The 14,730-nt window shown below is 45.9% G+C and overlaps 1 protein-coding gene and 1 long non-coding RNA gene across 4 annotated transcripts in view; both read right to left on the reverse strand.

The window, feature by feature from the left end:
* The window catches only part of SMURF1 (SMAD specific E3 ubiquitin protein ligase 1), a 48,142-nt gene extending 35,722 nt beyond the window's left edge, over positions 1-12,420 (reverse strand). Inside the window, 1 exon segment of the mRNA XM_040574568.1 lies at positions 12,202-12,420. Within this exon segment, the coding sequence (XP_040430502.1) occupies positions 12,202-12,256 (55 nt within the window). The 5' untranslated portion in view covers positions 12,257-12,420.
* LOC121078404 lies at positions 207-10,563 on the reverse strand. Of its 3 annotated transcripts, none has more exons than XR_005824556.1 (4): positions 8,406-10,563; positions 7,290-7,509; positions 1,848-3,058; positions 207-577 (listed from the first exon to the last, which is right to left on the reverse strand). It is a non-coding gene; the product is annotated as an uncharacterized LOC121078404 (long non-coding RNA). The 3 variants fall into 3 exon arrangements; XR_005824554.1 differs by adding an exon at positions 6,045-6,203 and having other exon boundaries at positions 7,290-10,563; XR_005824555.1 differs by having other exon boundaries at positions 7,290-10,563.
* Positions 12,421-14,730: the final 2,310 nt, after the last annotated feature.

Consider the following 14,730-nt stretch of genomic DNA (forward strand, 5'->3'; position numbering starts at 1 on the left):
TGTGAAGAAAGTTCTCCTCAACAAAATGGTCTCATCAAACTGCTATAGAAGCACAAAGGCTAAAATTTAATACTTAAAAAACAACACATGGAGCCAGCCGCTTCAGTCAAAGCCTAAGAAGTTTGCTTTCCATTTTAAATTGATTAAATAGATCCAATACATTAAATTTTGCATGGATGGTTAGCAGCGCTAATATTCTAGATAAAATGAAATGCTCTGCGAGGAATATTAGGGCGAGCTCTCAGCAGATGTATTACTTGCTCTCACAGTAATTTAGTATAACAGAGGCCTAACAATTTCACTGAACACGATTACAAAAACCAGCTCCTCACAGTTTAACACAGAAGCTCCCCGAAGTACCTATTTCTTCACTATGTACTCAGCACAGGGAACGCACTTGAAGACAGGCGAAGGCTTTGTGGGAACTGTAGAATAACACTTCATTTTTTTTATTAAGGTGATTCCCATTTATCAAAGAGCCGAGATATTAAATGTGAGCCTTTATTTCCATTCATATCGCTGAGACGGCTCGCACACCTAGCGATCTGATATTGTCCGAGCTCCGAATGACAAACGGCTAGATAGACCCAAAAGAGAGCAAAATTTAATAAACAATTTTCATAAGAGAAAAGCCTATAAACAACATTTCCCTCCTTACTAAAATAAGCTACGTGGCGTTAATTTGAAGTGATAGCGCTGTTCTTTTAATTAAAAAACGCCAGTAGGAGGCTGATGCATTGTGTGATGCTGGAAGCGACAGGCTCGCAGGATGCAGATGAATCTTTGTGTAAGGAATTACCGCGCAATTTCATCTGGGTTAAGAAGCAAAACGAAACCCCTAAGTGAAACCAGATGTAGACAAGGTGTTACCACTGGTGATTGATAAAGTCTTCTGGATGTTTTCCTCAGAGCACGTTGTGAAGTTCTGGGAAACAAACAAAACCCCCAAAAGACAACAGCCCGCTCGCTCCAGTTGCTGGATTACGAGCTAAGCGCATGAAGTGCGACTCGTTACAGGTGCGTGGCCCACCTCGAAGCTCCTCTCCCATTCCCGTCCCTCCCTGCAGGCCTGAGCCCGCTGCCTTTTGGTGGGACAGGGACCGAGTCCTGCACCCTGCCCACGGCTTGGGTGGGTGAGGGAGAAGAGGACTGACTGTGCCCAGCCCCGCGTCTTCAGCAGGCTTGGAGACTGTATATTGAGCATCTCTGTCCTTACCAAATTTGACTGAAATCGGATGAAGACCCCCAAATTATTTAGAGAATGACAGGTGTGATCCCCTTTTCAGCCTGGTTATTTTTTTTCAGTCTGGAAAGAAGCTTAAGCCTGTCCCCTCCGTTTATCCATCAGCCTGATGGTCAACTGAGGCAGTGCCGTCCTCCAAGAGCCGCGGAGAGCTCGGCGTGCCAGGTTTCACTGCTGGTTGGCGAAACCTCCAGAAGCCTAGAAAACTGATTAATATCAGCTTTCTGATCTAGCAGAAGTCCCTGCAAAAATATTTGCCAGATCCTTTTCCCCCTGGCCTTTTAAAATAATTCCACCACTTCGGAAGGGGTTGGCAGCCACGACTAGGACCTCCTGCACAGCTATGCTACAATTCTGTGATTGCTGCTATCATTAAAAAAAAAAAAAAAGCTCTACATAGGCATCTGGAAGCATGACTGTCTTAACAACTGGCAGCTGCTTTGCCTGATAGAGCCGCCGCAGTAAGGAAACATCAGAGAAACAAGCAGGGCATTTTGTTTTTCCTTGGTATAGAGACTACCCAAGAGAAGTCAGTTTATTTGAAGGTTTCTAGTGTATTTACTCACCAGTCCTACAATGAGTATTTCAATCACGTTTACACTACCAGCAGCATCTCTCAAGCATCACAGATTAATCTGATTCCTTCCGGTGTTTCAAAGTCTGTTTTCTCTCTGCACACTTGTACGATTTACATCCCAAAGCAATGATAAAAAAAAATAAAAAGGAAACCTGGTACTATTTTTCAGCTGGGCTTTATTTCCTTTTTTTTTCCCTTCTATCAAAAAATAGTTCTCATCTACGCTCTAGTTCAATTTGGAAGTAGCACAGGCGGACTTGATAAGCATCCTGCAAAGGAAATGCTTTGAATTGCAGACTACTTACAGCACATTTTCCCAAGCAACTTTTTATAAATCCCATTTGATGGGTGATTTGCTAATTTCTACTGAAGTTTATCAAAACATTATTTGTAGACAAGTCAAATTACTTCTGTGATTGAACAACAACAACCAAAAAAAATGGCTTGTGACTGCCAGTCCAAGCCAGGCTGTCGGATTACACAGAAGCATTATTTATCCTGTTACCAGACAGCCCTTTCTAACTCTGAGAAGGTATTTAATTTTCAACGAGAGAACACAACACAAAAAAGCACCCATTTACGTGTTTCTTTTGTTTGCCCGACTCTTGTACAAGACCAGGTAAAAGCACTGCTAATAAGGCCTGGTGACAGCACAATTATTGGGACTTATTATGCTCCCCTAAGTAGATCTAAAGGCTGCACGCTCGTGACAGTCTGGCTGGCTGACTCTCATACCTGTGCCGGTTTATCGGGCTGCAACAGACCCATCTAATTAATATATATTGAAAAAAAAAGTCTATTAACGTTCAATTCCCTAAAAATCTTGGAAAGGAGGAATAAGAGGTGTAGATGCTCCTATAATGTCTTATTAACTTTAGATATAGCGTTGCGTATTTTAGAGTTATTGCATAATCTGTGGAAGTCAGTTTTACAAAGGCAGCCGGACATTTAATCCTGTAGCCTGTGCTTTTGCATTAGCAAATTAACATTAGATTATTTAACGAATCATGGTCATGTTTTCAAAACCAAATTTAACTTGGTTACATCGCACAGCTACCAAAGTTGAACACGGTCATTAAAGTGTACGTTTACAACTTGCACCCTCTTCCTGAATCCGATGTGTTCACTGTCTGGAGGACCACGCTGCGTTCCAAACGTCCATGAACTTGCTAGCACCTACCAGCTCTGTAACTTCGCTTACACCTTCAAGCGTATCTCATCTGTATTTCAGCACTCATCTGTAAAACGGGGAACCCAACAGAAGTATTTTCAGTCTTTGGTCAAAATATTTCAGGAATAGGTTAAATACATCACCAGATCACAGCACAAGAACTCTTCACACAGACAAAAAAAAAAAAAAGCTGAGAGATAAAAAGAAAAATTAGATACAGAGTTTTCTGACAAATTCAAAAACCCCAAATTTCAGGCTTTTTTTTTTTTTTTTTTTTGCCACCAAGCTATTTCTGTTCTCTCCGATCTGTTATTTAATAGGGTATTTACGGATACATGAAATACGAACGTGCCCATCATAGCTTGATAGTTACCTGTCTGCAGACAATTTTAAGAGAGAGTTACAAGAGATATTGCTTGTAATTTCTACAGCTATAATAATGCTGAAGTAAATAGCGTTTCAAGAACCCAGAAAATTCAAGTTATTCTTTCAAAGGCTGATACTGTATCTTTAGCTGACATTCACCCGCTCAATCGAGAACTCAGAGTTTACCAAATCTAACGGATTTCCTCCCCATTAATGCTAGAAGTTCCCAAGAAGCCTTGTTCAGCAACGAGGTATCCATTAACGAGACTTACACTTGTAGAATATGACACCTCTGCCTTCTAATTCTAAGTTTAAAGTGAAGGTCCCACATGCTTATAAAAATGTCTACATGTAAAAAAAAAACCAAAAAACTAGCTGTAAGAACAAAGCTTCCACTGGATCAATCACTGCAGTCTGAATCAAACTGAAATTCCTCACTTTTCTAAATTCTGCACTTGTGAAGCCAAAAAAAAACTTTAAAGCAACAGCACAATCCATATACTCAGTTAATTTTCATGTGCAGTCTTGCAGTCTGGACTCCTTTTTTTTTTTTTTTTTTTGCTTGTGCTCATCAGTAAAATGAAGCATATGCATTTCAAAAGATGTTTCCTTTTTAAGGAACTTGTTGAGCCGTACACCTGCATACCAGAAGATGCAAACATTTTGACCACAGGGACTAAATTTCCTGCTGTAATGCCCAGTTTACGCTGAGGATGCGACACGGACCGCATTCAGGGTTCGAGGGAGAAAAAACAGGACCATGGAAAAGAGCTCAGACTGATGTTAGCAGCTGCCTTGAATTCAAAATAAATGCAAAGGCAATTATCTTAAACAATTTTTTACCTTTACTTTAAGGAGGAAGAAGCACAATGGAGAACTTTCAATATAGTGTCCTGGAAATTAGGAAGCTTAATTAGAAGAATAGATTTTCTCTAACACATGCAAATTTAATTAAGAAGTAAACAAGAGATGGAAACTTTAAATTGATATGAACATACGCTTTTTTTTAGTCTAACGATTAGAGGGAGTAGGCAGGTTTTTATGGAAGACTAAAATGCAAACATATGAAAAGGTCACAGAAAATGCTATTCCTTCACTCACACAAAAAAAGTCATTTTATTCCAAATAATAAAGTGTAGCGAGACAGACCTCATCAACTTGAGGGGAAAAAAGGCATCTTATTGAAAATATTTCTTTACTTACTACGGGTTAGCAGCAAAAGCTAAAGCAAAAAGCAAAAAGCAAAAGCTAAAGCAAAAGCAAAAGCAGCAAAAGCAAAAATTACTGCAAGATCAGATAATACCAGGCTATCCGTGAAAGTGCGAGAAAGAAATGTTATCATCATCTTCAGCAGGGCTTCTTCATAACCCATTGGGGAAGAAGCATCTACCATTCAAAAGGAAAAAAACAACCACCATGGCTAGAACTGAACATCAGCGAGGAAATTCAGGGACACGTAGTATTCCTGGAGTATCCTAGTGGTCAATACCACTCGGAGTTAATAGTGTGGTTTATCACTGCCCTTTATTCTTAAATGAGCTGCAGCATACGCTTAAGTGACGACCAGGAAACAAAGCATAAAACAGAAAGCTCTTACAAACACCTAATTCCACGGGATTTCTCACCGTTTCGGAGTGATTTAGGGTTAGGGTTATGTCCCCACGGCACAGCCGAGGCACGGGGCTGGTGCTCACCGAGCCCCGATGCAGCAGCATCGGCTCCTCGGCCGGCTGCCATCGCCTTCAGCTGCAGCGGAGGTGAGCACAGCTGGCCCGGGAGCGGCGTGCAGCGCCGCGCGGTCGCTGGGGGGATTGTGCATTATTTTAGCATTACTCCCAGACAATAATGGATTGTTTCGCCCGCAAACAGATGAACAAACCTCCCATTTAAATACTTTCGGGTAAATTGTATTAGTATGCATAATAGTGTCCATATCCTCTAAAAAAAAAGAGGAAAAAAAAGGATTTTTTCAGGGGGGAGGGGAGAGTAAACTCTGCTCTGCCAGCTTTATCCATCTACGCTGTGAATTGGGTAGCCTTGGGGATTTTTTGCCTGCTGTGCTTAGTGTCCTTGACAACAAGCCAGTTTGAATTTTGGCCTTTAACTTGACAAAAATGACTTACTGAAGAGGAAGGCATCAAGCTATTACAGCCCTGTGGAGAGATTCTTTCTAAAACAGCATGCGAGCTTATTTTGCCAATTCAACTAGAGTATCGTCACATTTATCATCCAGCTCCTCTATCCCCAAATATTCCCAATGCAGATGCCAGTTCATAAGAGAATATTCAAAAGAAAAACTTGCAACGGTTTTGCTCTGTCCTCTCATTGCATTTTCAGACTTTCACAAGGAAAGAGAGAGCTGGAAAAGCCTGAAAAATACGCCCAGGGATCCCCTTTGAAAAATTACCAGTTTCCATTCAAATAAATGGGAAACAAAACTTATAAACATTTTTTGGTAGCATCTTAACCTGTCACTGACCTACTGATTGGTCTTTAGCAAACATACACGCAGGTTTCTTCTTCTATTATGTTGATATTTATCTCATCTTTTATAAATTGATATATACCAATAGGCAAGCTCCAGCAAAGCTTGCTGCACGGTTTAAGAAATCACAATTGTCCCTCTGTCTCCCGTTTTCCTCTCCCGAGCTCAGCTCCCCCTACCAGAAGACAACTCATGCTCATACCTCAGCTTTTCAAAGTCCAGCATCTTGCCTTAAATTCTTGAGACAGACTCACACCGAGAAGCTGGATTTGCACGTACGCAGGTGAAGTATGAGCACGGGTTTTCTTCTACCAGTTCTCTTGCAGTGGGTGACAAACTTCTGGCAACGGGGGGCAGCAGGCTAGCAAGGAGATAACATCTTAAGTTACTGCAGCAACATCTGCGGGAACTCGTTTGTAAGCACCTGAAACATCATAACCTGAGAGCAGCGCAGCTTCCCCACCACCAGCAGTAACACGTTCGGTCCTAACTAGGTGCACGCCTTACTTTGGGCTTTCCAAGGCACATGGTGAGAAGGCATCAAGGTAAAAACGCGGCAAGGCAGCCAGCTGAAGAGCTGTCCTCACCGTCAGCAGAGGGGACATCCTGGTGTCAGCAAGAGCGCCAAGGACTACACTCAAGACCCCGGCACGTACCCCAAAACCTGAACGGATCCACGGCAGGAGAAACAACAGGGTGGCTGCCAACAGAAATCTCAAGACTTCAGATCTCACTGACGTCTTCCTGTCCCCCACCCCGAGCTGCTGGTCTAGGGGAGAACAAACCGTTTGCAGTAATGGGGCCATTCAGCCTTGGTTTCACTCCAGGAGAATAAATCAGCAGCGGTTTTCGGTTCCCAAATGCAAATTATCAAAGCGCTAATACAGATAAAAGCTTTCAATGATACTGCAGAATCTGGGCCTTTTCCACAATAACATTTTGACCGGTTCCAGAGGAATCATGGGGAAAAAAAATAAATAAATGAACAAAAAAAAAATCCTAACTTAGGGAAAAAAATGGCAGATAGAACAGTCTCTTCCAGACTTTTTTTCTGATATTCTCTTTCCCAAGTCTTAAATGGGCTGCTCTGAAGTGTACATACCTAAGCTTCACAAGCCTACCACACTGATTTGACCTTACCTTCTCCAAACCAATCCTCCCTCTCACGCTATTTTGACCAACACGGCCCAAACGAACAAGGCAGCCGAGCGAGTATTTAAGTCTGGAACCATAAACAGTAGCAAGTAATCTAACCAGATTAATCCAACTTTAAGCGTGTCGACTGGACTTGCTTAAAGTTGGGCAGCAGTCCAGACAAACCTCCGAAACTCAGGCTGCCAACACGCACACGTGGTGTTTCTGTACAGCACTTCGTCACCCTGTGAGCCACCGAACGCACCTCCGGCCAGCCGCAGGCACCAACCTCTGTGGTCTCGCTTGGATTTACCTGCAAGGGCGCCTCCAGCAGCTCCTCAGCCGCCGGCAGTAAGAGGTCAGGTACCGGCACACAACATCCCAGTGTAAAACTGACTTCCTCGCCGGGGAGTTGCTGTATAACCCTGCAACGCTCAATTTCGCAACCCAGAGAAAACGTGACGCTACAGAATTGTATAACATGATGCAGCCATTTAAGGAAGCGGATGAGAAAACTGCTCTCAGACTGGTGGCTAGCATGGAATTAGAAAGAAATCATTAAGGAGCTGCACAGCAACATCCCAAATTACATTTCTTTAGATGAAGACATTCAGTTTGAGAAAATAAAGTTTCGAGTCGGGAATAAAGTAGTTATTGTTTCTACTTTCCCTGCCTGAGGGGAATATTCAAGCAAACTCCTTTTGGAGATTTAATTTACTTCCACCAGGACAATGGTGCTGGCACGGCTCGGGCTTACAGAGAGGAACACAAAAGGAGACTCGCTACCCACCAGCCTGCCCGGAGGAAAAGGCAGCTCGTTGGATTCCCACTCCAGCAGCCCAGAGATGCCAGCTGGCCGGCTGCAAAGGCTGCTCCCTAGACTTCTCCCCACGAAAGCAAGATTATTAGTAGTATTTTTCCTTTAAGTCCCCCTCGTTACATGCCCTAAGCCTCTTTGCCATCTCTATCAAAGGGCCTCCGAGCAGCCACAAGTTTGCCTTCCCAAAAACGCCAGCACTTCAAGGTGCAAACAGGGAACGGAGGCGGGAGATTAAGCGCCTTGCTCAGCGCCACGCTGGAAGCGTGCGGCGGGGCTCAGGACCGAGCTCCAGGCCAGCGCTCCAACCACCAGCACATCGAGCAACCCGCTCCCAAATACATGAAGAAGACCAAACAACAAGACAGATTTCAACATCCTCCCGGATCGCTAGGCAAGATCAGTTTGGAGCTACTAAACTGTTGCTTCCCATTGAAGGAAACCAGCTCGATTTTAAATTCCAAACGCCAGGCTGACCAGCCAGCCATTTTAGCCTTCCCTTGCACTAGCACCAGCACCGTCAGCCTGCAACAGAGCTCTTTCTAAAGATAAGAACATAAAACTACAGCCAGCCCACGAGGTATGCGCTGCTTCTGATCCAGAGATGCCTACGCAGATACTCATCGTTTCTGAACACAGGACATAAAGCTGCCCAGGTCGTCGATATTAGTGCTGCTATCGATCAGCCCGTTAACTTTGCTGCATCGATCAATACTACATTAGTCCCGAAACGGAAGCGTTTGTGACACGTTTTAACATACGCCTTCAGAGCAATCCTACGTGTATGCATGAAGGGAACGTAATATTTTACTTTGTACCAGAAATCGCTGTATTCTTTAATGCGTTCCTTAACTTACAAATGAGTATTTACAAATTGACCTAAAGCCACCCATCTAGAAGCAACTAACCGCTCATGCTTTGCAAATGGGACTTCCCTGAACCATGCCAACTACAGGGAACCGAAAGTGGTGTCCAGGCTACTTATCTGCACCACCTCTTCCCTCTTTCCCTTTCTTTGCCACTGCTGAGCACCAAAACCTTTCCGATAGCGATCCAACGTGTCGCCTACAAATCCCTGCGCCTCACACAAACCACCCACTTCCACACCATCTTTGTCATTCCTTCCTGACACTTCCGACACCAGAATTTCCTTTCTCTCACGTACACGCTCCCTCCCAAACCTCTACCGAGGCGACAACAAACAGCGGCCCAGCGACTTCCTAGACCAGGTCTGCCGACGAGGAACGCCTCCACCTAATGCTCAGAGCTGACTATTTATATTCTCCTGTTACACCAACTGCTGCTTTTCTGTGAAAGAAACTGGTTTTGCCATCAGCCCTCGACACGACCATCTATGTGTTTTAACGGGCTCCGATTTATACGTGAGCCCCTCTCCCCTTCCTGCTCCATCTCTGAAGCGATCCGTAACGTCTGAACTAATTCCTTTTCCTTCCCAATCTTTCCTTAATTTCCTCTGCACAACCAGGAGCCAGCCAGCTTTTCACGCCTCAGCTGAGACACTGCTGAAAAAGCCAGTACCGACGAAGTCCGAATACAGCCTACAGCTTTTTTGGTACAGAAGTTGCATGTTGAGTCCACTTCACAATTTTTCCCATTCCATCTGCAACTTTCATCCGCAGGCTACCTGGAACAGGAGTGTCTCTGACAGCAGCACAATGAGACTGCAGTTTTCACGAGTACTTCTGCGTGATATAACAGTATGAGTAAGAAGCGTGTAAGCCCTGGAGTTGATAAACCCTCAGGAACTTCCCCAGGGAGCGACTGCAGCAGCAAACAAAGGTTTTAGAGGAGCACATCAGTTAAAGAAGGGATTGATGTGTGCTCCGCAAAGGTGCCTTCATCTGTGGGTCATGTTCCTCCCTGACCCAGAAGATCCCAGGTGGACTCTTCAAGCACAATATCATTTTATGATTTCCATCCCTTTTTTGAGACATCCACCCCTGTTACACTACCCTGGTGGCAGCACAAATACAAAAAGACCACGGACTTAACGACAAGTTTTACCTTACTTTGCCTAGAACTGCTCCAAGTGGCAAGAGACAAGGCCACGAATATCTTTGGCTCCTGCATCACCAGTAACCGTGAAAGCTCCAGTGGAAATAAGAGAAACGTCACACGCGCTTTTGGAGAAACGGAGATACAACAAGAGATCAGCACATTTGTGATCCACAGGACACAAATCATTTTAATCTGTCACCCAAGTTACTTGCTGTTGGGTTTTGCTGTTGTTTCCTCTTTTCTAACAGGAAGCATTATTTGCCATTTTACTTCATTACAGTTCTTATCGGGGTAGGACCGACACCACTCTGCATAAGCACAAAGACCATTTCTGAAAATAATCAGAGGATCCAGAACTTTTAGATATCTTCACACAAATAAAACACTCCCAACACCCTGGTCATGCCTTTCCAACACGCAAGAAAAAGAAGAAAAAGCATGAAGGATTTGACTCCCGTTCACTTCCCAACGTACCGCTCACAGGCGCCTTCAGACTAAGTGGTATTTACACTGCTATTTTCGGTAGTGCAAACCAAATTGTTCCTAATCACAGGAAACAATGCAAGGAGCAAATCATAACGGAAGGAGCCCTCCGTTTGATTTAATTCCACTCAAATCTCCCAATAGCAAAACAGGGGAGAAAAAGCCACGCCAGCTCCAACTCTTTGGAACAGGTAAGTCAGCACGCTAGTCTCCAGCGAAGCCAAGAATGTGTTTCCTAATGATTCTAAAGGGAAATCTCTCCCAAAGCAATTTATTTTCTGATTAAATACAGCATTTTTTTCACACTACGCAGGTTGCATGCTTATAAGAAAGAAGAATGTTTGAGCCAGCAGATTTCTTTAATTATATATAATAAAAAAAAAGATACGAGTGAGAAAATCCACCAAGTTGCTCAATGAAGTAAAAACTTCAGTCCCTTCCGATAAACGTCCTCAGCTAGGAGAGAAGAGTAGCGCATGCTAAAAGGAAAAGAGCACTTTGATGCAGCGTTCACTCTTTAAAGTTAAACCCAACAGCTTCTATCTGTTATTTAAATGATATCCTCCTGCTCAGAAGGGCTATGACCGCAGCATAAGTTACTCAACTCCCAACATTTTTATTGACTGACTTGCATAAAAATAAGCCACATTAATGACAGATTTGACATTTAGTATACATCGCCACAGAACTCGTTTCAGATCAAACATCATCCATACACCCTAAAAATATTTTCAGCCTTCTCATGTCCAAAAGGATTTTCAGATTTACATTTCCCTCACCAACTTTAGCCTTCTAAAGCACGAGCGGCGCAGAATCAGAAAACTAATTAAAAGAAAAAAGGGATTTTTTGAAGAGATGCTTCTGACTGATTGCAGTATCTGCCAGGAGCAAGTTACCCTGTAACTGAAGTTTACCTAGTGCCATTTTCTCATTATTTGGCAATCTTTTATGCTCCTGCAGACACAACTCTGTGAAGATCAATGCCGGTGGCTGAGCAGTTCCTTCACACCAAGAGATCTCCAAGCATCCACCTGTTGCCTTTGAAAGGCCGGATCGGGCCTTATCTATTAATAATTCACACAGCAGCCTTAAGAAGCAGAAACCATGCCCCTTTCCGTTTAAGCAGCAGCCTCGGCACCAACTGGAGCAGCTTTCAGAAGATTTAATCCAGACCTTTGAGGGTGCAACATAAATTGGCTTATCCATATGTGCACGCACGCCCGAGCGCAGACCTCGCGAGGAGCCACGAAACGCACCGCTTCTTGTCATCCTTCGCTCGGGGAAGGGACTTCAAAAGTTGAATGTGTGATATTTGAAAGGAAATCAAGTTGTGGGAAATGATAACAATAAAAAAGAACACACACACAAAAAAGGACAAACAACAAAAAAAGGGGGTAAAAATGCTAAAAGCAATTAAACATACGTTTCCTCAGGAGAAAGCTCAAAGGGTTATCTTCACTAGCAAAAGGGGAAGGTAAATGGTTTAAGTAAATCAAAGTGAGGTAAATTATGAAAGGAAAGGCTTCGTTCAAAGTCAGGAAAGGCCAAAATCTGAGGGAGCCGGAGGATGAAGCAGTCCGTGGGCTGTATTGGAGGGGGGGGAGGTAACAACGTGCCATGAGGGGGAAAAAAAAATGAAAATCAACAGAAATAACTTCAAAATACAGAACCTCCACAGGGCCCTGGTGGTGGGAGAAGGGGTTATAAAGGGATAAAAGTTGAGGAGAGGTGGCTGGGGCCCGGTTACCGCCGAAGCCGGCCCACGGCGGCCCGGTCAACCCTCCCCTCACGCCCAGGGGCCGGGGAGGGGGCGAACGCCCCCTCCCCGGCCCCTGGGCGTGAGGGGAGGGTTGACCGGGCCGACGTTTTGTGGTGAAGGGGAGCCCCAGGGCCGTGGCCCCGTTACCTGTGAGGCGGATCTTGATGCTGGAGCCGTTCCGCCGCGTCCCGGGGTTCGACATCGCGCCCAGATCAACCGGCGGCCCCGCGCAACCCCATGCGGGCCCGGCCTAACCCCCCGGCCCAGCGCTCCAGGAGCCTCCTCCGCCGTTAACCGGAGCCAGACGCGGAGCCAAAGCCGCTCCCGGAGCCGCCGCCGCCCGCCCGCCTCAGCCCGACCCGGCCCGGCCGCCGAGAGGGCGCTGGAGCCGCCCCCGCCCCGCCCTGCGCCCGCCGGAGGGGCGTGACGTCAGCGCGCAGAGCGGGGCGGCGGCGCGGCGCCGCCATCTTGGGGAGGTCGAAGGGTGGGGGGGTGGAAGCCACACTCGGAGGGAGGGGGAGCGCCCCCTGGCGAGGGGGAGGCGGAGGGGGGCGTATAGGGGGGCTGGAGGGGATTTGTAGGGGAAATGGGGAAGAAATGGGAGTATGTCACAGAAATTAGTGGTAAGACTAGAGGGAATGACCTCAAGTTACACCAGGGGAGGTTCAGGCTGGAAATTAGGAGACATTTCTTGTCAGAACAAGCAGTCAGACATTAGAACAGGTTGCCCCTACACTGGGGATGTTTAAAAGAAGGTTGGATGTAGTGCTTAGGGACATGGTTTAGTGGGTGACATGGGTGGCACCAGATGACCTTGGAGGTCTTTTCCAACCTTAATGATGCTAGGATTCTAAGTTGGCACAGGGGGTGTATAGGGACACATGGTGAGTGCATAGCTGGGGTATGGTGTAGTATGGACATGGCCTGGGGCTCACCCACCCAGAGACCCCCCCCCACAGCAGGAGTCAAAATCACCCCCAGAGCCAGTGGGCCAGGATAAAGTAAAGGAGAGGGGCTCTAATTAACAAGGCCAACCTCATCCAGCAGCAGGGGGTAGGTACTGACCCCACAGGATGGTGGCTATGGGCTTAGAGCTGCCTCCTCAGCTGCACAACTTGCAGTAAGGCATAAGGCTGAAGTTCAGCAGGCACAGACGCTAAAAAAGAACATTTTCCTCTCTGTCACCTGCAGAGCTAGATGGACACTAGTTTCTTGAGGCTTAAGGCTGCAGTGGTGGAAGCAAGCAGCCTTTCTACTGCAGCCTCACATCCAGCACACACACAGGTAAGCAGGGGAACAGCCAAACAGCTGCATCCTCTCCTCCTGGCTTGCTCCAAGTCAGAGCACCAGCACCCAAGTCCAAGCACAGCAGGGCTGCCTGTGCACCTCCACAGCCTGAAGTCAGGGCAGGCACAGGAGCCCAGCTCCAGGGTGCATCTCCATTTACACTGAGGAAGCACCTGCCTCAGATTCTTTTTACCTGCTGAAATCCGATCACTTCCAGATGCTGCATCAGCCCTGTCAGCAGCATGCTACAAGAAGGCACAGCTAGCCAAACCCTTTGTGTTAAGCCATGGGCACAAACAAAGGATGTGCAGAGATACTTGTCTCCAGTGCACATCTCAGGCTTTGTCATAGTTTTCAGTACATAGTTTTGGATCCAGGAAGTAAAGCTATGAATCCCTATACCATTCAGCAGCTCCAGCATTTTAATATTAAATAAGTGATGCCCAGCTCCAGCCCACAAGCTGAGGGCTGCACAGCCCCTCAGAGAGCACAGCCAGGCTTCACTCCTTGTTTCTAGGCAGCCTGGGAAGAAAAATGCTTGTATCCTGTGGAGAACAAATTCAGGGCAGAGGAAGAGGTTCTTCCCTCCAGAAATCATGTTTTCCCTTCACATTAATTCATCTGTCACTCCACCTCCCCCCACATCTGAGAAAGCAGAGCCCTGAAGCACCTAGGGTCCTTTTGAAGAATCAAACCTAGCAAAGCATGGATGATAAAGCTGCCCACCTGCAGTTCTGCATGGAATAAAGCTCTTAAAATGCTTCAGCCCCTGGGGTCTGGGGGGTGCCAGCAGAGCCCTCCAGTCTGGGACCCCAGAGCCACATCCACCCTCCTGAGCCCATGGAGGGAGGCTGAATTTAGAGGGATTGAAGACAGGGAGGACTCCTCAGCAGTGACATGCGATAAAAATCCAGAACACAGGTCCTTGCTAGTGGAGGGCAGCTTTAGGCAGAGCCAGATTAATGGGCTCCAGAGAAGTGGGCAGCATCTGCGAGGCAAAGCAGCTCCCACTGCAAACATCTGTGCTGCCAAAGGGCCCAAGTTTACTCAGCTCCTATGTCCAGATCCTGCTACATCTATGGAGGGGTGGAAGGGCAGGACAAAGCCTCTCAAACAGCTTTTGAGCTGTTTCAGCCACTCCAAATCAAGCCTAGAAATTTCAGCACAAGCACTAAAACCAAGCCGGATTTGGTAGTAACATCCTGCTCTTTAGGGGTTTGACTCTGGTCAAGCAGTTAGCAGGAAGTCTCTGGCTGTGCTTTTCACCTAGAAAAGGCACCCAGGAGCTCTAACACAATTCCACAGGGCCTAAATATATTAAATATATAGGAAGATATTTTGCAACAGTGGCTTATGAGGGGGAAAAATAGAAGAAATAGAAGCATAAGA

This window comes from Cygnus olor, chromosome 15, assembly GCF_009769625.2.
Source record: "Cygnus olor isolate bCygOlo1 chromosome 15, bCygOlo1.pri.v2, whole genome shotgun sequence".
NCBI lineage: Eukaryota > Metazoa > Chordata > Aves > Anseriformes > Anatidae > Cygnus > Cygnus olor.